This window comes from Xiphophorus couchianus, chromosome 4 (assembly GCF_001444195.1).
Source record: "Xiphophorus couchianus chromosome 4, X_couchianus-1.0, whole genome shotgun sequence".
NCBI classification, from domain to species: domain Eukaryota; kingdom Metazoa; phylum Chordata; class Actinopteri; order Cyprinodontiformes; family Poeciliidae; genus Xiphophorus; species Xiphophorus couchianus.
In genome coordinates, this window is record NC_040231.1 from 1,972,466 (window position 1) to 1,992,590 (window position 20,125).

Below are 20,125 nucleotides of genomic sequence, written 5' to 3' on the forward strand. Positions count from 1 at the left end.
CCCATCTGTGGACGTCGGGCCCTCACACCATCCTCATGGAGTCGGTTTCTAACCGTTTGTGCAGACACATGCACATTTGTGGCCTGCTGGAGGTCATTTTTCAGGGCTCTGGCAGTGCTCCTCCTGTTCCTTCTTGCACAAAGGCGGAGGTAGCGGTCCTGCTGCTGGGTTGTTGCCCTCCTACGGCCTCCTCCACGTCTCCTGGTGTACTGGCCTGTCTCCTGGTAGCGCCTCCAGCCTCTGGACACTACGCTGACAGACACAGCAAACCTTCTTGCCACAGCTCGCATTGATGTGCCATCCTGGATGAGCTGCACTACCTGAGCCACTTGTGTGGGTTGTGGAGTCCGTCTCATGCTACCACAAGTGTGAAAGCACCACCAACATTCAAAACTGACCAAAACATCAGCCAGACAGCATAGGTACTAGGGGTTGAACGACTACATATTTTTTAAGGTCGACTACATCATGATAATAGTCGAGTCGATGTCGACTAGTCGCGGTGACGTCATAGTGACGTAAGCGCAAAAACCCTTCACCACTACTTGGAGGCTTTATTAGCTATTTTCACGGCAAATATTGACCCCCCCACACACACACACACTCTCCCCTTCTCCTGCTTTTACTAAGTCTATTATGGAGATTCTTCGTGAGCAGCGGGGAAAAGTTTGTTGCACAAAGTCGGGTCTGACTTTTTTTTTCTAAACACCGGCTGATGCTGATGATCTCTGGATAGTTACTATAGGAGTCAAATTATCACACTGACTACATGGTGCTTTTGGAACATCACAAGCCAAACTTGTTATGAACGGATCCCGTTTGGTTACAGCTGAATTCAATGAAACCACCTGCTTCTCCTCCGCCCGATGCGCGGCAGGAAGCTCTGCTGACTCGGCAGATTGAACGATTTAAGATATTTTCTAGTCAACGTCAACATGATAAAAGTCGAGTCGATGTCGAGTTGACTAGTCGTTGTGACGTCATAGCAACGCAAGACGCAAAGCTTTGGAGTAACGTACAGGCTTTATTACCCGTTTTCACGGAAAAATACGGCATTTACACAGAACAGCAACAAGTGAAACAACAAAACATCGGGATAGTTTATGATAAATAATAAGTTGCTGGGAAACCAACATTCAAAAGGAAACGCACATCTTTTAGATGGCATGTAAAAACAATAAAAAGAGGTGGCACGGGGGTGAGGGGGGGGGGGGTAAATAAAGTTCACTCGCTGTCAATATTCTCTTCGCTAAGAGTTGTTGGGGTTTTTTCTTGGTTGACATGTAGGAAAACAAGGGCATCAACATGAGCCGGATGAAGGCTTGCCCGCTTTCTCGTAATGGTATTCCCAGCGAGAGAGAAAATCCTCTCACTGGGAGTGCTGGTTGCCGGAACAGCTAAATATTTTCTGCTGAGGTTTGCCAGACGGGGAAATCTGCCCTGGTTGCTGGCCCACCACTGCAGCGGGTTCGCCATGGTGGGGATCTGCGGTAGCGAAAAAAAATCAAGGATTTCTTCGGCAGCAGTGGTGCTGTGTGCTGCTGATCCCCTGTAACTCTGGTAATGTGGCCCAAAAAGTTGCAAAAAATCTTCTTCACGTCTGACTTTTTTCCCGGTCACCGGCTCGCTCTGATCGGACGAGTTTTAGACGGCTCGTGTTTTGTAGTGGACTGCAGCTGCAACTCCATCTCCTTTTAAAAACACTGTAAAACCACAAATATGCATCCATCTACATATCATTTAAACTAATGTATTAACTTATTTTTCTTGTGTCTTGTGACGTATACTGTGCTGTCAGATCAGCACAGGCTGTCACCACCGGCAATCACATGACTGCGACTAGTCGACATGAAACGTAAAAACTCGCGAGACGTCCTAGAGTCGACTAGTCGACTAGTCGACTAATTGGTTCAACCTCTAGTACAGACGCAGATGGCATGAGGCCCGATGGGAAGGACCTTATGAAGTCAAAAGAGCCACCCCAACGGCTGTCCAAGTAGAAGGAAGTATCACTTGGCATCGTTTGACTCATTGTACTAAAGTTCAAAATAAGGACAGAGTTAAACTTGAGTTTGACAAGGAAAATGAGCAGAAGCCTCACAGCAATGAGACTGATACTGATAACTGTCCAACTGTGGATGTTGACAGAAGTGGTGAGCCATGCAATGGTGGCGACAGCAGAGACAAACTCATACAATCTGCAGCCGACACCATGGGACAAACTGACCATGACGAACCAGAGTGACAGAACATGGACTCAAGGACAGCCTTGAGTCCACAAACGGTGACTTAGAGACAACTGCTCGCGTGAAAAGATCCATCTCCAATGAAAAAGATAAATACCACACAACATATAAAATTCCACACAAGTACATGCCAGTGTTCTTTCCAGCAAGTGTCAACTCAGATGTTTCCAAGAAATTGATTCGTAAAACTAGACATGTGCACTTAGAATGGAAATGGACAGCAAGTTTAACAGAGACTGAATTTCAAACAAAGTTAGAAACAGAGTATGAAACCCATGTGAGCTATGCTAACTGAAAACTGTGTAGCAAGGCTATTACAAAACAGAGGGACAGATATATCACGGATCAATGTTCAATCATTATGTACATTAGAGATGACGGATTTGACATAGAATTGAAAATGGGAAGACAGTGGAGTAAAGACAATGATTTCAAGCATTACATGATAATGAAAACCTTGATACAACCTAGATACATTTTATAAGGAAAGAGGACAACAAAGTAACTCCAAGAGCCATGCATAAACTTCAAGACGTTCACCGGACCTCTTTTTGACCAAGAGGAGATCCACTTTGGCAAAGAGCAATTCAAAATACATGGTATACCTGGTCCTAGTATACTGCAAGAGAATTAACACAACTATGACTATGACTGCATAGTTTGTACTGTTGCTCCTGGAGCAGCATCGATTGTTATTCCAGAAAAATACACATCTAAGGAGTGTGCAATTAGACAACGACAAAGCTGTAAAGAAGGTAAATTTATTCCAGTACTTGATGTAGTTGCATTCTTTACAGTGCCAATGTGTGGTATGAATTGCAGATTATTATATGGTTCACGTAATTCACACCTTTATTTAGATAAATGGGCAGGTTGGAAGTATGAATCCGTTTGTGCAGAATTTAATATGACCACTACGCAGACCGCTCCTCCAGTGAATTATGAGGTAGATTATGATGCAGAATATGAATGTTTTGCAAATGGAGGATTTGAAAATGATGGAGGAATACACGTAGGAAATACAATAGTTCAATGTAATGTTACTTGGGTTTTATCTTGGTTTAAACATGCTAACGTAACACCACTATTTGTTACAAAACCTATATGGTATCAAAATCCAGAATTTACAGAAGAAAACTGTGAAAATGTTACTAGGGCTATTCCCACACTATTTTTTCTAGGTGATCAGACATATCCGGTGGCAGACAGCTACTGGATGTGTGGTAATGACGTTTTAATCAACACATTGCCCCTAAAATGGGTAGGCCTTTGCACCCTTGTTCGAATGAAAGTACCAACAACCTTAGTGTATGAAGGAGTTGCAGACATAGTAGGAACGCACCGCAATAAAACAAGGCTTCATAGAAGTCTGAGGGACTATGGATTAAATGACGGAGTATATTTGGATCTTATAGGTCAACCAAGAGGAATTCCTAATGAATTCAAAGTACGACATGAAGTCGCTGCAGGAATTGAATCTTTTATCGTACCCATGATCACAATTAATAAAAATGTTGAATGGATGAACTATATTTACTACAACCAACAGTGAATGATAAACTTTACCATTGAAGGATTTATGGCCCTAGGAGAGCAACTCCATGAAACAAGTAGAATGACAAGACAAAACAGGCAAGCATTAGATTGGCTCATGGCCAAAATGGGAGGAGTTTGCCATATATTCACCAATGAATGCTGCACTTATGTACCTACGCATACCTCGCCGAAAGGTACATTTAGAGTAGTAATGACCAAACTGAATAAACTGAAAGTGGAATTTAAAGAAAATGCAGGAAAGAACAACTGGCCATGGAAAAGTCTGGAGGAAATTTTAGGTGAATGGGGAGACTTAGCAGCCAAAATAGGAATAACTATAGTGGTAGTACTAATCGCTATTTTTCTGCTTGTGTGTTGTGTGATCCCTATCATGAGGAAATGGATCGTGGGGACTGTATACAGATGGATGACCAAGGACAGCGGACATCACACAGACTAATGCACAAGGCCGCCTGGACCGATGAACCCATGCTAAGCTCAAGGACATTTCGATGCCTGAACTAAAAGCGTTTATGGTTTGTTCAATGATCTAAGGAGTTCAAGGAACTGAAACAGAACCTGGGGTGGAATAAAACGGACTCATGGAAAAAAACACTGTTTGTACACATCACTACACATATCATTACACAATTATATACAATTATATACAATACAACACGAGTGGCCTACACATAGTTAGTACACTAGGAACACGTGTGAATGTGAGTAAGCAAGAATATGTGTGAGTATGAATGAAAATGTGAGTTTGAATGAATATGTGAATGTAAGAGAGCATGTGGATGAGCACAAGCAATAAGCAACAATGGTATTTCTACGAAGACTTTGATTATGATTCAATACTCCAATTATTCAATCACCCTGAATTATATGTGCGTTATGGATATTTCTTCATAAACTGTCATCAAGATTATGTATCAATGCTGATGTATTACTCATTATCATGAATATCTATGACTTGGTCCACTGTGGATCCATGATTGTATTACATTTGTGCCAAAAGAATCTGTTATTGGCAGTTGCCCGTTGCGGGCGGAAACCATAAGGTAGTTTTTTCCCTGGAACAATACAAATCACCAAAAAAGGCCAACAGGGTTTTTCGATCTTACATGAATGGAAAAACAATCATGGAAGCAATGGGCAATATGTTAATCAATGTATAGGAATTATTATATTAGTTAATTCACTCATGAAGGCAATGTTTATCCTCTCACTTAATCCTATCCGCTTTTGGGGCGTGCCGTGGTGGCGTAGTGGTTAGCGCGACCCATATTTGGAGGCCTTGAGTCCTCGACGCGGCCGTCGTGGGTTCGACTCCCGGACCCGACAACATTTGCCGCATGTCTTCCCCCCTCTCCTTCCCTGTTTCCTGTCAGCCTACTGTCACATAAGGGACACTAGAGCCCACAAAAGACCCTGGAGGGGTAAAAAAAAAAAAAAAAATCCTATCCACTTTTAAGTGACTTTTTACACATTTAAAAAAGTTTATATTTGAGGATTATATTCACATGTAGTCATGACACTTACTATAGCAATGAACAAAAAACAACTGCTAAGCCTAACTAGATTTCACTTGAAAGCGGAATAGGGGGGATCATGTAGGAGCGGAAATACTTTTTATGTAGTTGTTTTTTACTGAGGAAATCTGGCGCCATTAAAGGTCAATTTAACTTAGCCTCCCAACTTTCCCTTGCGTGCGAAGCCCGAAGTTGGACTAAAAGAATGTCTGGGAAATAAACTGTTTAGATAGATAAGAATAATAATTGGCTTATTTGGCACTTCTGAAACGAAGCAGATGTGAGGTCAAAAAGATCTGAATACTCCCAGAAAAAACCCAATTCACATTCAATACAAAGGCAGCCAAGAGTCCTACGTAAAACACACGCAAGACACGAGCAGTAATGCTATTGGTCAAAACTTGCCAACTCACACCAGTGAGAATGAGAATTGCATAAAACAGGTTGACTCCAAGAATACAGTGAGATTTTTTTGGGATTTTTACAAAGTTGTAAGATGATCTGTGGAAGAGTGTAATAAATCTCCGCCCTCCGTGGCCTGCAGCAAAAGGACTCGTCTCTGAGTATTATTTCCTATCTATAAAATATAATTAAGAGTTTAAGACCCTTCTTAATCCTACAACAGCAGCTGATTTGATTTGGGTTTACCTTTTCAGGTGTTTTTGGTGATTTAGGGGGTGAAGGTTAAGGAGTACCATCACTAATGTTTTTCCACTTAAAGCTCTGGTTCACACAGTAAATGCCATGTGGGTGAAATTTTACTGATGATACTCTGATATCCTGTTCTCCTGAAGGCAGCATGGAGCTGCAGCACAAGAAGTTACGAGAAAAACTGATGAGAAGAAGAGTTATGATTGATATGGTTTCAGATCCATGTTTTAATGTTGCAGTTTTTCACCAGTAGTTCAAGGTTTAAATTTGTGTTGTTGTAAATCTTTTGAGGTTCTGTCAAGAAAATGTAACACCTCTCCAAAATGAAAATCTCTGAGTTGATAAAAAGTCTATAAATTTTTAATGTTAATCAATTAATTGAAGCAAAAATATTTGCTTAATTTCTACTCCTTTGGCAAATGTCTGGGCTAGATTCACAGTTTTAGCGCGACGCTCAGGCAGAGCGGCAGATGTCAGCCATCCGGATGACCAGTCAGCTCTTCAGTTCACAAACCATAAAAAAAATAAGCTTGTAAACTGGGGTTAAGAATAAATAATCCTGTCTTTTCCTCCATCTCTTTTAGCTATTTGAATGCTCGTGTATGTATACATGCACTCACATAGAGCACAATCGCACAAAGCTTAAAGCTAAAGGAAATGTCATGTTAAGAAACGCCGCCTTTAGGGTGCAGCTTAGATAGAGGCTAACAGGGAATTACAAACTGTTGTTTGATGCATTTTGCTCTGTTAGCCCATAAGGGTAGCATGAACAATGGCCCAGAACTGTATTTTAGTCTTAATAAATGGAAATCATGAATTCAACTCACTGACTCTTCTTCAACGTGACACATCAAGAACCTAATGGACAAAAGATAATTCTCCACACCAGAGAACTACTGTATCTCTGCTGTGGAGATAAATCCACGCACACAGTAAAAAGCTCAGATATAGTCCAAACGATGCTCCTAGAACTACGGGAGGATCAAACTCCACTCATTCATTTAGCTTACAGAAAAAGCGCCAAGCTGCAAAGTATAAAAAAGTAAACTGACCAATAAGATTTAGGATTTGGCATGCCCAACCCCACAGAATCACACTGATGAGCGCTACGTACAAGATGTTTGACACTAAAAATATTTTTTCTCCACAATTTTGTTAATAGTAAAGAGGATTAGACAATAACAATCCAAAAACTCACATTTTCTTTTTTTACTTAAAGGAAAACCTCGTGGCTGTACGTACAGCTGCAGGCGCATAATTCTGAACTTTAACCCTAGAAAAGATCACTACGTTTTATACATGCAGCAAGTTATTTTAAACGTTTTTATAATTTATTTTTATTTAAATTCCAGATTATAAACAAATGGTATTACTTCAATGTAAAAACATTTAATTAAATACATTTTTTTGGCAGTGCTCCCTGACGACAGCTACTATTTTTAGAACTGGCTCTGCAGGCGACCAGGTGTCACCGTGTTGGTGACTCCTGCTTTACACCTGCAGATGATCGTATCTTACCTGCAGCACCTGTCTCATGGAGAGACCTCGCAGGCAGACCAGGTCTTTGCAGTCCGTCTTCTTCAGGAACACCAGGTTGTCCGATTCGGCTTTTTCCAGCGTCGCATTCAGTACGTACGAGCCGCTCATATCCACGGCGGCGTGAAACAGACCTTTGGCCAGCGGCGACGTCATCAAGGTCCATACCGAAGTCCCACCTCCATCGGTCAGAGGAAACACACAAGAGGCTGCAGTTCATCTTAATGAAATACACTTCTGCTCCACTTACACTCTAAAAATGTGACTTTGAATAGAAGGTAACTCAACATTTGTCCCATTTATTATGGTAAACCAGATATTAGCCTTCTTGTCTAGCTTACTAAATTTTGCTTCTCTAGCCCTTCAACACCTCTCAGTCCTGCGCAGCATCACTATTACATGAAAAAGTAAATACCACCATGATGTTTTAAAGACATTTGTATGGAAAAGGAAAGTTTTTTTTCCGGCTGCTGCTGTCAGTCATGATTCCACATCTCCTGTCATCAGAGGCCAGTTTCAAGTATATTTTTTTTTAGTTTGAAAAAGAAATTTTTAAAATAAAGCAAAAAGTTAACTAAAAAAAAAAATTCAAATTGGCAAATAATTTTTTAGTTTCAAAAAAACTTTTTCAATAGATTTTATGGCCCTAATTTAGCCCCATATGTTTTTTAACAAACGTAATGATCAAGAGCTTTATATTTTTTTAACTTTATGTCCCCAACTTAACTCTGTAATTTTTCTAAGCAAACATTATGACCCCAATTTAGCTCCATATTGATTTGGATAAAAACTGTATGGCTGCAATTTAACTCTACAATTAATACATTTTAAACAAGTTTTATTGGTCCAATGTTGGTCCATGCTCTTAAAATGTGGTTTATATTATAATTTTTTTATAATCTTTATGGCCCAGCTGAGCTCCATAATGTTTTTGAACAAACTTAATGGTTCCAATTTAGCTCCATATTATTTTAATAAAAACTTTATGGATGCAGTTTAGCGCTCCAATTTAAAAAAAGGCCCCAATTTAGCTCCGTAAGTTTTTTAAAACAAACTTTACGGCTCAAATTCACCTCCATCATTTTTCTTGAACCAAATTTTTGGCCCCATTTTAGCTCCATAAAATACACAACAGCATGATGGGGCTGTAAGGTTCATGACAGAAAATAAAATGTGTTTTTGTGACAAACTGCAATAAAAAGTAAAAGATCAGGTTACATTATTTTTCTTTATGTTTGTTCTATTTTATCTCCTGAGTTTAGGGGCCTTTGACTGAATAATTGGGTCATAGGTCATGATTTAGGAGATATGCTGTACACATGGTCAGATATTGGACAGAAACAGTAAAAAAAAAACCTTTCAACAGCTTCAGAACCTCTGCAGAACTATTGATCCAATCCATTTTAAGGCTCAGAACCTTTCAATCTGATTATCCTTAAGACAAGTCAAATTATATTATTATAACCCACTGCCTCTAATCTTCTCCCAAATCTCTAAATTCTCCATTTTTATTTGGGTCAGGAAGTATTTAGCAGTCGCACTTCCTCTGAATTCCCCACCAACAGGTTTTCCTTCCACCTGATGATGGAGCTGATCTGTGGAGCTGATCTCACAGCCCGACCCGGTGACACGTCCTGCTTCCGTACCTGAGCTCTGCCCAAATATCGTGACTCTTCCAGGGTCTCCTCCAAACCCACGGATGTTCCTCTGGACCCACTTCAGCGCCGCGATCTGGTCCAGGAAACCGTAGTTCCCTGTGGAGGATTGGAAAGGCATCGATTACTTTGAGGGACCCGATTTCTTTCCACTGGCCCATTTTCACCGTCAGAAACGAAACCAGATCATCAGATGAGCTAAATTCACCGGTCTGCAGCTGAGGGAGAGCAGAACTGGGCCGGGGAATCAGGAGGAACCAGAATTAGAAACGAGCTGATGGAGGAGGAAAACGACTCAAGCGGTTCGCCTCCTCCTCCTCATCATCATCATCATCATCACAGCATCATTTACCGGGTCGCTTCACATCACGGTCAGCGCTGTTCTGGGTTATGTAACTGAAGTTTCCCGGCCGGACTCGCCAACATTAACCCAGAAATGAGCTCCATTTATCCACATCGCATTAACCTTCATTAGGTATTCAAATGTTAATGGAGGCGTGTTTTCAGGCTGCAGCAGCAGCAGCAAAACGTAAACAACATAAATATTAAAAGGGCTCCAGGAGAGGAACGAGCTGGTGATAAAAAGGCCATTAGAAGTTCCTTAATACAGCAGAGTGCAGTCGAAACCAGGCAGTGAACCGTCACTTCCTCAACTTCACTGAGCTGTAAAGAAAAAAAAACATTTATTTTTATTCTGGTGCCTTTATTTGCCCAGAAATGATGCTGGGATTCCAGCTCTGACTGCACAGTGAACCAGAAAACATGATTTAGTTACGCTAAGCATCCCGTTGTTACTCCACCTCAACGATGCACAAGGACCAAAATGTGATACAAGACGACATCTTCAACTCCAGATGACAGGTTTTAGTTGCTGCCAGTGATGGGTTCACTATCGCTAATAATTATAACGCTAATTATTCGTTTATCACTTGACGTAAACTGTTTGGAGCAACAGATCTTTAGAAATTTATCAGGATGACAAAGGAACAGAGAATAAAGTCTGGAAATACAAACATTTGTTTATGTATTAAAATCTGAGCATTAAATCCAATTTTACAGACATTTCAAGAATGTAAAGGAAACTTAATAGAAATACAGCAGCAGCGGCTCACTAACACGATTAGCTTCGGCTAGATTTTTATGTTGGCGAAGAGCTTTAACGTTAGCGGAAGTAACGTTTATGCTTAGTAAAGCTAACTTTTTATCTAATGGTGCCCATCACTGGCTGTTGGTTCAGATTTTGTACCGATTTCTCATTACTGTCTCTCAGAAAACTTCACAAACTTCTGGGTCAATTTTAACAGCTTAATATTTAGGAAGAAAAAATAATTGCGATAAAAACTATTTTTCCTTCCCTTTCTTCACTGTAAATACTAACAATACTAATTTATTTTAGTACAGAGGTGAGAGAGAATCTGGGTACTCAGAATAAATACAGCTGACGTTTCAAACTGTCACCATCAGCAGTTTTTATGGAGTTGAGGATTGGCCAACTAACCTGAGGTGTTTTTTGGAGAACCTTCTCTCAACACCTCCAGAGCCAGGAAGCCGAAAGCGTTGAGTCTGTAGTTGAAGCTGACGTAAACCAGCTGAGTGTCGGCGGCCAGCTTCTCCGTGGGCGAGTATCCGGGCTCGCCGCCGCTGAGCGTCTGCAGGGATCCTCCGTGGATCCAGACCATGACGGGCAGCGCGGCGTCCGGCCGCAGCGTGGGCGTCCACACGTTGACGAACAGGCAGTCCTCCTGGCCGATCGCCTTCCCAGTGCTCAACATCGGCTGCACCTGAGCGCAAACGCTGCGGAAGCGCGTGGCGTCCGTCACGCCCTGCTTACACGGCGGGTCGGACGGAGGAGCCCAGCGCCGCTCACCGACCGGCGGAGCGGCGTAGGGAATGCCCTTAAAGGAGTAGGCGCCATTTTCCTGCAAAATGCAAATGGGAATATCTAGAAATGTGCCGCCGCTTTAACACCGTAATGCTGCAAACTTTATTTATGGAGATTTTAAATGACCCAGCAGACAGGAGGAGGTTCTGATGTTTCTTTTTTTATTTCCTGATTTCAGGTCTTTGCTTGTCTGATCTGAGAAGAAACTGGGCAAAGGTCGACCTTGAGTTGATCTCTTATGCCTCCAATAAAGACAGTTTTTTACTTTTCTGGCAAAGAACTAAAAATACAGAAAAGAATGGAAAAAATTAATTCCACAGGAAATTGCAATTTCTTTTCCAGAAAATTCTGAATTGTTTCAAAATTCTCAAAAATCAAAATTATTCTGCGTAATATTTAGTAAGATTATACTTTGAATAATTAAAATTAACCACTGTGCTTTTCCTTTCTGTGGTTAGAGAGGTCTGACTGACAGACCGGCCGACCAGATCACGTCTGGTTTACAGTTCACATTTACAGTTAACAACAGTCACACCAATTTAGCAACGTCTTGATATATTGAGCAACATTTCAGACAAAAAAATGGCATCGACCAAAATTGGTCTTTTAAAAAGTTAGGCTTTTTAAAAGATTGGTAATCGGCGATCGGCCAGAAAACTGCAATCGGTGCAGCCCTAATTTTAAGATTAATCTCATAAATTTTCTAGAAAAAAAACTTGGATATTTCTGAGTTGGAAAAGGCGAAACTTTGATGACCTGCATCAAAAGAAGCCAGAGGTGGTAAATCTGGATGTAATCAAGTTTCCTTCATTTCTGAAACAGACCTGGTTGACATGTACATGATGTCTAATGGTTGCCATGGCGACAGCAAATTGCCCAACCGGCAGCTTTAGAGATGTTCGTAACCTTCCAGGTGAAGGACAAGTTGAGAGCAGGAGCTGCTTTCCTGCAGCCATTTCACATTTCTATCCAACCTGAATGGTGTTTTATTGTCTTTCCCATTTTGAACAGCCTAATATTTGTACCACATGGAAACAGGAAGTCACTAAAAGGTTTATTCTGGTCACATCTAGTATTTCCTGTCAGTACATTCACTACAGATTCATCAAATTTCATTTATAAAATGGGAACCAAATAAAAAAATAATTTGAAGAAATATTTTGTTGTATATTTAGAATTGTATATTTATTTGTTTGTTTATTTAGTATTTATTTAGAAGTAAATACTTCCAGTATCACCTTTAGTATTTTCTGCTAAGGAGCCTAAATTTCATCTCTAAAGTCTGAAAAAGGGAAATGAAACTGAGACTGGAGATAAAAATAAGAAATGTAGATATTTGTGCTGACATCAGCAGCAAGTTTCCTGTTTTTATTCATTTAGATCAGATTTTCTTTCCCCAGGTCTGATATTTTATTATAAATTACATTTTACTTTATCTTGGAGTTTCTCACATGAAATATTTCTTGAGTTTTCAGCCTGTTGAGTCTCAACTCACATGTTTTCCTCTGAACTCGCCGCAGTCCGTCGACACCTGTGCGCGTCCCGGCGGCAGCATCTGCGCCGCGTAGCCCAGGTAGGCGGCGAGCGCCAGCAGGGCGACCACGCCGAGGAAGATCAGGAAGATGCAGCGTTTGGACAGAACCAGGAAGGGGCTGATGTAGTGCCGGTGCCGGACGTACTGCACCTCCTCGTCCTCGTCCTCCTGCACCAGGTAGCGGTACTCGTTCCTCTGCGGGGCCTCGAACGCATCGTCCTCATCCATCTTCGCTCTGGAGGAGAAAAGAGCAAAAACAAGACAGCTGTGACTGAGATTTCCATCCAAAGAACCGGGAAATTAGGGGTTAAATATGGAAAAGAATCAGGATTTATCAAGAGAATTAGTTTTCAAAATAAGGCAACAGTGAGCAATGACCAGAGAGATGAACATGAAATAAGAAAGAACTTTAAAAAATGTATATAAAAACACAATAAAATACTAAAAATTAAACCTAAGTATCAATAGAGAACTAGAGCCAATAAACAAAAATAATAATCCTGATGTTTTTTCCTCATAATTTAATCTTCTGAGATCAAAAGTCTAAATTCTGAGATTAAAATCAGGATTCTGGCCACTAACTTAAAAATAAATGTGATTTAAAACATTAAACTGCATATAGTGATTACGTTAAATCAGATTTTTAAATTCACTGATATTTATTGATGGTCTTATGGAACAAACAGTGGAAAAAATAACAAAAATAACACTTCTGACAATACTGTCAGTTTTTCCTTTATTTACCATCAATAACTGAAATTCATCATGATAATGAACTTGTTATAATAAATGATAAACTATATGATAAATGCCCACCCTAACACCAACTCAATATAAAATAAATGCCAATATAAAATCTAAATATTCATGACTTTATTTATTTTCTGCTGTTTCTGTAGATCAGGACCAAAACAACTACGACTATAAAAACCCAGTGATGTACCAGAACTGTCACAGTAAACGATAAATTGCCCAGTAAATAATTCTGATAAATAAAGGTGCACCGATTTCTGGCCGATCACTGATCTATTAAAAGTCCTGAACTGTCGATTCTGATTTTGGCCGGTGCCTATTTTTTTTGTCTAAAATGTTGCTAAATATCAAGAAAGTTGATCTGTTGCCAACAGTGAGACGACTATTGTGAACTGCAAATGTTTAGACGTCTGGTGGGCCGGTCTGCTAGTCCAACCTCTCTCACAGCAGAGCAGCAGCAGACAGCAATTGATTTAAATTTGCTCAGGTAGATAAAATCCGTAGTTAAGATCGGCTTCACATGTAAAAATCGGATTTCCCAAATTTAGGGAAATCGGCACCAATAAATCGGTGCATATCTAATGATAAACGATAATATTTTTAGTTTTGAGACTAGTTTTGAGCAATATGTTTTGATAAAGGAACAATAATGCCATAATAATCACACTGGAACTGGAAGATATTTTAAATTTCCAAAATAAAACCAAAAACAATAAAAATGTTAATGAAAACCACACACACCTGAAACATAAATAAAATGGATTATGACGTAAACAAAATTCATCTTCAACTTTTCAGAATGGAAATTATCGATCTTGTTTAATTTATCATCCGATCAATTGATCAATTGATGAATTGCAACATGTTTATGACTGGAATTTTAAAAAACTACCAGCAGGATGTGGAAGTTATTCTTGTAGATTGTAGTTATTTTAATAAAAGTCAAGAAGACAAAATGGTGATCTGATCAAAACATTAAAAAACAAAACAAAGCAGTAAAATGCAAACTTTTAAGGTTTAAGTGCATGAATACTAAATGGTTTGTATATTTAAGATATTCATAAGTAAATCATTTTATTTGCCGAGTTGTCTGCTGAGTTTAGGTTCCATTTTCTGCCTGAATGTTTAGTTTCAACCTGCAGCCCGGCGCTGAGCTGCCAGACAATAGATGGACGGATGATTCATGGAGCAGAACTAAAGTCCAGTTCGGGTTGGACTAGTGCTGAGTGAAAAAGCAGCCATGGTCCAAAGAAACCTGAGAAACCTGCTGATCCACGTCACTGTGTAGGATCAAAATAAAACCCAGAATACACGGAAATGAGGGCTGGTTTAAAACTTTTGCACAATGCTGTGCTCTTACCCTTAAATGTTTAGTAAAAATCTGACTTTACCGCAAATATTCAAACTTTAACCAAAAAAACTGCAACCTGCGACAATAAATAAATTATTTTATACAGATATAATTTTAGAAAATAGCTATTTTTGTTATTTATTGAATGTCCACAAATGGTACCAGAAATGTTTTTACATTTTTCTTCTTCTCATTAGAGAAGAAAAGTTGTTGAGATATATCCTCCACTTTATGTTTTCATCTTCCAAAACCTAAAAGTATAAATAAAATTGTGCTTCAGCAGAAACACGTTTCCTGCTGTTTACATAACATCAGATATTGTCTTTTCCCAAAATGTCATGTAACATTTGCGGCTCTAAACAAGTTTTATTTGGCTGAACTTCGGTCAGAAATGTGCTTTTTTATCCTGAGTGTTGGAGATCTCTGGACTAACCGTCCAGGAAAACAACACAATGCGTGGAAACGAGCAGCGACACGCAGGGAGGAGAAAACACAATGCAGCCAGTTAAACCAGTAAAACACCCAGAAACTCCGTGTTCACAGGAACAAAAGCAGCAAACCTGCATTCATGCTGAACAAAATGAATTCGTAAATAAATTATTAAATTCAGGGGACGAAAACTGTCAGAGTATAAAAGTTAAGCAGAGAAAAGTTTCTCAGAGCAGAAAAATGTCCTGTAAACATTTAGAAATAAACCGTTTCCTGCAGAATCAAACCTGAACTTTCTGGATGAAATCAACAAAACCCGAAAAGAAAAGTTTAATGACTCACCATGTCCTACAACTTCCCAAATCTTTAGAAAGTTTAGCTGTCAAAACCTGAAGCTGACGATGTTTTGAACAGTCCGAGTACGCATGCGCGGTAGTGTTCCCTAATAAGGACATTTAAGGGGCCAGTACACCCAAAAATGACTCAATGAGCGACAGCGATGAGTAAATAAAACCTTTTAAAACAAATTTAGATTGAAAAGTTGTAGAAAATAAAAAAATCATGGTATTAAAGGCAATTTGAACATTCTAACATAAAACTATTTAAAGGAACCGGTCAGGATTTTTGAAAGGATTTTCTGCTGAAAGATTACGAGCAGTTTACCTGCAGCAGATAACACCTTTAACTTCCTTATTTCAACACAAATCAGTATTAGTTTCACATGCACCAGCAGTAATGTCACAGTGTTTCATACCAAAGGTATTTTATTAATGCTTAAAACTTTGCCACGTTTATATTGGGCACTTCTTTACAAAGATGGGATTAAATATAACAGGAACATGTAGATGTTTACTGCCAAAGTAATACCTGACAGAAAGTGAGGCTGTATTAAAAAAGGAAACATTTTAAATATTTAGTTTGCTGCCTAAATATCTGTTTTGCAGTTGGTGGCATTTATTAGTGATTGAATAATCTTGTGAAAATATGATTTAGAAAAATGAATCCCCATTATTTTCTCTGTTAAAACTGTTCATTTTTAACAATGTAATCAGGACTTAGATTTGGAGAAGCCATAGAACTAAAGTCTATAGAATGGTTAAATCTGCACTGAATTAGATATTACTGATTCCCCCTGACATGGTTTTGATTCGCAAAACTTTTTGATTAATTTGTGAAAATTTAAAAAAAGGCTTCCACCTGCAGAAGGAGCTGCTTTGAGACAAATCTTCATCACATCATCAGCTTTGCTTTTCGCTGCTCCGTCAGGTCGCAGCACCTCCACTGAGCCACTGGACGGAGGCGGCATGTGACCGCAGGGTTAACACAAACCACATTACAGTAAAATCCATCCAGATCAATGAGTGTCCTGCTAAAACGCCCTCAGTGGCCCTTTGGTTGCAGAAACTGAAGCTGCTGTTTGCCTGCTCAGCTGCTCCGGCGCCGATTCACAGCGAACCAAACACACCTTCATCCTGGGGGTGGAAAGAGGTTGTTAGTTAAAAACCAGGGGGGGTAGAGGGGCCCGAGACCCCCAGAGCTGCTGACCTGCAGCTTTTAGATGCATCCCTGCTTCTACACACCTGAAATGTCTGAGTTTCCTCATCAGCAGTAAATCCTTCAGCTCTGCAGAGGCCTGACGATGAACACAGTAAAAACTATTACACTGATAACAATAAATAAATAAGGCAACATTTTCCAAGCATCTTGGTACGATGGAGTATCAGGACCACCGGAGATAAAAAAAAAAAGAGGAGCAAATTTCTGCCATAAAAATCTGAAATTTTTCTGGAAAAACTAAAAACATTTCTGAACTCCAAAAGTTGAAATTTTGTTGGAAAAATACTGTCAGGTCTAAATACCTATTAGAGACAATTTTAAACAAACACAGGAAAGACAAGAGAGTTAGATTCTTTGTTTCTCGCGAGGAGAACGGACAGAGATGTGCTTTCAGTTACAAATCTCCTACCGCTCTGAAAACACATCTCTCGCTCCTCTGTTTTATTGATTTCAGAGTCCCTATCACAGAGAGCACTGCAACTCTAAAAGGGTGGGGTCAAAGCATTTTAGTTGCAGTGCTAAATAACAATCACTAACTAAACACATGTTAGTACAATCTAAATCCTTCTTGCTCCAGGCACGGCGTCGAATGGGACACGTTGTATAGCTTCAAAGCAACGGCTTTGTAGCACAAAGAACAAAGCAGAGTTTCCTCCAGGGTTGTAAAACTCAGCTGGGAACAACTAACACCTCCATTTCACAGGGATTCCTTAAAAAGGAATCAAAGTTATTAACACACAGAAACATTACTTATACTAAGAGTAAAAGAATAAGAGCATATAAGTAAACATTATCTAAATGTAACTACAAGGCTACATGATACAACAAATATTTGATAATTTCTAAAAAATACAATTTATCCAACAAATACTCAGAAAATTTTTGATTAATCTCAGAAATTTTCAAAGAAAAACACAGAAAATTTTCCACTTTTAGAAATGAGAAATTATTTTGTTTCCATCAAATTTCTGAGATTGATCTTAAAATTTTGGAGTTTTTTTCTAGCAAATTTTTGTCGTTTAAACCTCATAAATAATTTTTTTGTTTTCTTTTTTTCTTTAGAAAATTTCTGAGATTAATATCAAAATTTCAGATTTCTTTTTTTATTTTTAGCAAATTTTCAACTTTTCAAACTTTCCTTGTGTTTTCTAGAACATTTTCTGTCTGAAATTTACTCTTCCTATTTTTATATTTCCTATTTTTCCGGTGGCCGTCAGGGCAGCCAGAAGCAACAGCAGGAATTCAGTGGTTTCTGTCTGTTTCCTGCTCAGCTGGAGCCACTGGGGAGGAAATAAAGCTCTAATCCAGCAGATTGATCTCTTCTTTGTTAACAGAGATGAACCTGCAGCTTCTGCAGCAGTTTGTTGTTTTTATTCCTAATGGAGACGCCTTGCTGCATCGCCGATGTTTCTGAAAACCTTCACACGGATCGGATCCGGTTTCCCTCATCTGGATATTATCGTCACTGATGGTTTAAGAATCTCGTTTAGCCTCCTGGTGGGAAACATTCATCACATCCAGGCCGCAGTTACTCCCAGAGTTATTCTGAAACGGTGCTGAAGACTGCTGCAACATTAAATAAAAATCTGCATCTTTTCTTCTTTTCCAAAAATATTTAAGGATTTTCTTTTGCTGCTCTTGTTCTGATCAGATGACAAAACTATGACAGTGAAATAAGAAAAAGCAGAAGAACCTGACTCAGGATGGTTTGTGATGTACGGAGGACTAATCCTGCAAAAATTGGCAATAATTAAAAAAATAAAAAAGTGGCTTGATAAAGTAAATAATGAGAGAAATACACAATAAGACCTTTCCATATTTATTTGATTTTACAGTGTAACATATATTACCATTTCTAGTAGTATTAGTTCAGCATTATCATTATTATCTAATTTGCTGTTTTTTCAAATCTTATTGTTTTCTCAGTTTCTTTTTTATTTCATTATTTCTTTCATATTCTGTATTTATTTAAAATGTCTTTTTATTTACTGTCACATTTTATTCATTAGTTTTCTACTAATGTTTTCCATATTCTGTATTTATTTTTTTAATTTACCATATATATTTTTATTTTATACTGAGTCATGTTCTCCTCAAATATTTCCTCTTTGCTTTTTCTCCCCTCCTGTTTTCTCCTTTGTCTCTTTATGTTTGTTTTTTTTAATTATCATATTCTTTTTTATTTTACCATCAAATTCTTTGGAAAATATAAACTGGAAAATGGGGAAGGAATTTAGAATCAACCAATTTCCATAAAGTTTGTACTTTTAATCTTTGGATGCAGTAGTTGGCATATTTATTTATTCATTTCATATCTATTTTGGCATGATTGAGCCTCCATACAGCTGAGGGATCTCTGCAGCCACAAACTGAGGGGCGACAGATCTGAAAAGTGACAAATAAACCCAGAACAAGCTCAAGAACATGAATACAAAGATACTGTTTTGTTTAATAAAATAAAAAATAGCAGTAGAAATATTTTAAGACGCCTCCCTGGTGAGGTGTTCCGGGCACATCCCACCGGGAGGAGGCCCCGGGGAAGACCCAGGACACGCTGGAGGGACGATGTCTCTCGGCTGGCCTGGGAACGCCTCGGGATTCCCCCGGAAGAGCTGGAAGAAGTGGCCGGGGAGAGGGAAGTCTGGGCCTCCCTTCTGAAGCTGCTACCCCCGCGACCCGACCTCGGATAAGCGGAAGAAGATGGATGGATGGATGGATGGATGGATGGATATTTTAAGATATCAAAAAATTATATAAGTGAAACAGAAATAGTAGGGGAGAGGGAAGAGATCAGTTCTTCTCCAGACAAAACACAGATTCTTATTTTAACAGGAGAGTGTTGCCCTCCTGAAAGATGAACCAAGTGAAACATCTTGTTAAGGAAAATGATTATTTAAGTGCTAAAATACTTACAACATGTGTAAAGGTATAGCCAACACTTTTATTGGAACAGTTTTATGTTGAGCATGGGGGAGCTGACAATAGCAGACATTTAAACAAGCAGGGCTTTTTTCCTCCCCCGCTGAAGACAGAGTAATAAATTTACATTCCGATAGGGGGCAAGAGACTTCTTGGCGTCTCTCCCCGTGCCAGACAGAGATGAGCACGAAGTGGCCCTCTTCCTGAGATAAAAACCAGACCTCTGAGCTGCAATGAAGGGAGTTTCCGGGGTTTCTCTGGGGCCGAAAACAGGTCTCTGATTGGTTGAACAACGGAACGCCTTCTTTGCATATATTAAAATACGGAAACTCCTCTTTGGTATAAGATTACGTACACGGAGCACGCCGAGAGAGTTTTTTCTCCACGTGGGCGCCTTTGTCTGTCTGTGTGTTTCGTGTTTGTTTTTGTCTCTCCTTGTGTGTTGTTATTTTGTGAGAAAATGCATATCTCTGTATCTCTGCAGCTTTGTTGTTCATTGCTTTGTATGGAATTAAACTCTGTGATCTGTGACGTCAACACG

At 39.3% G+C, this 20,125-nt stretch overlaps 1 protein-coding gene across 2 annotated transcripts in view; it reads right to left on the reverse strand.

Moving 5' to 3' along the window:
• LOC114142640 (para-nitrobenzyl esterase) overlaps nt 1-16,327 on the reverse strand; it is a 38,979-nt gene extending 22,652 nt beyond the window's left edge. The window contains exons 1-5 of one of the 2 annotated variants that reach the window (XM_028013995.1): nt 16,306-16,327; nt 12,537-12,810; nt 10,658-11,078; nt 9,151-9,258; nt 7,487-7,683 (exon numbers count right to left, since the gene is read on the reverse strand). In XM_028013995.1, coding sequence (XP_027869796.1) covers nt 7,487-7,683; nt 9,151-9,258; nt 10,658-11,078; nt 12,537-12,803 — 993 coding nt within the window. In that variant the 5' untranslated portion in view covers nt 12,804-12,810; nt 16,306-16,327. Of the gene's footprint in view, nt 1-7,486; nt 7,684-9,150; nt 9,259-10,657; nt 11,079-12,536; nt 12,811-15,450; nt 15,563-16,305 lie in introns of those variants that run through there. The other variant, XM_028013994.1, reaches the window with a different exon arrangement.
• Between the last annotated feature and the right edge of the window lie 3,798 nt (nt 16,328-20,125).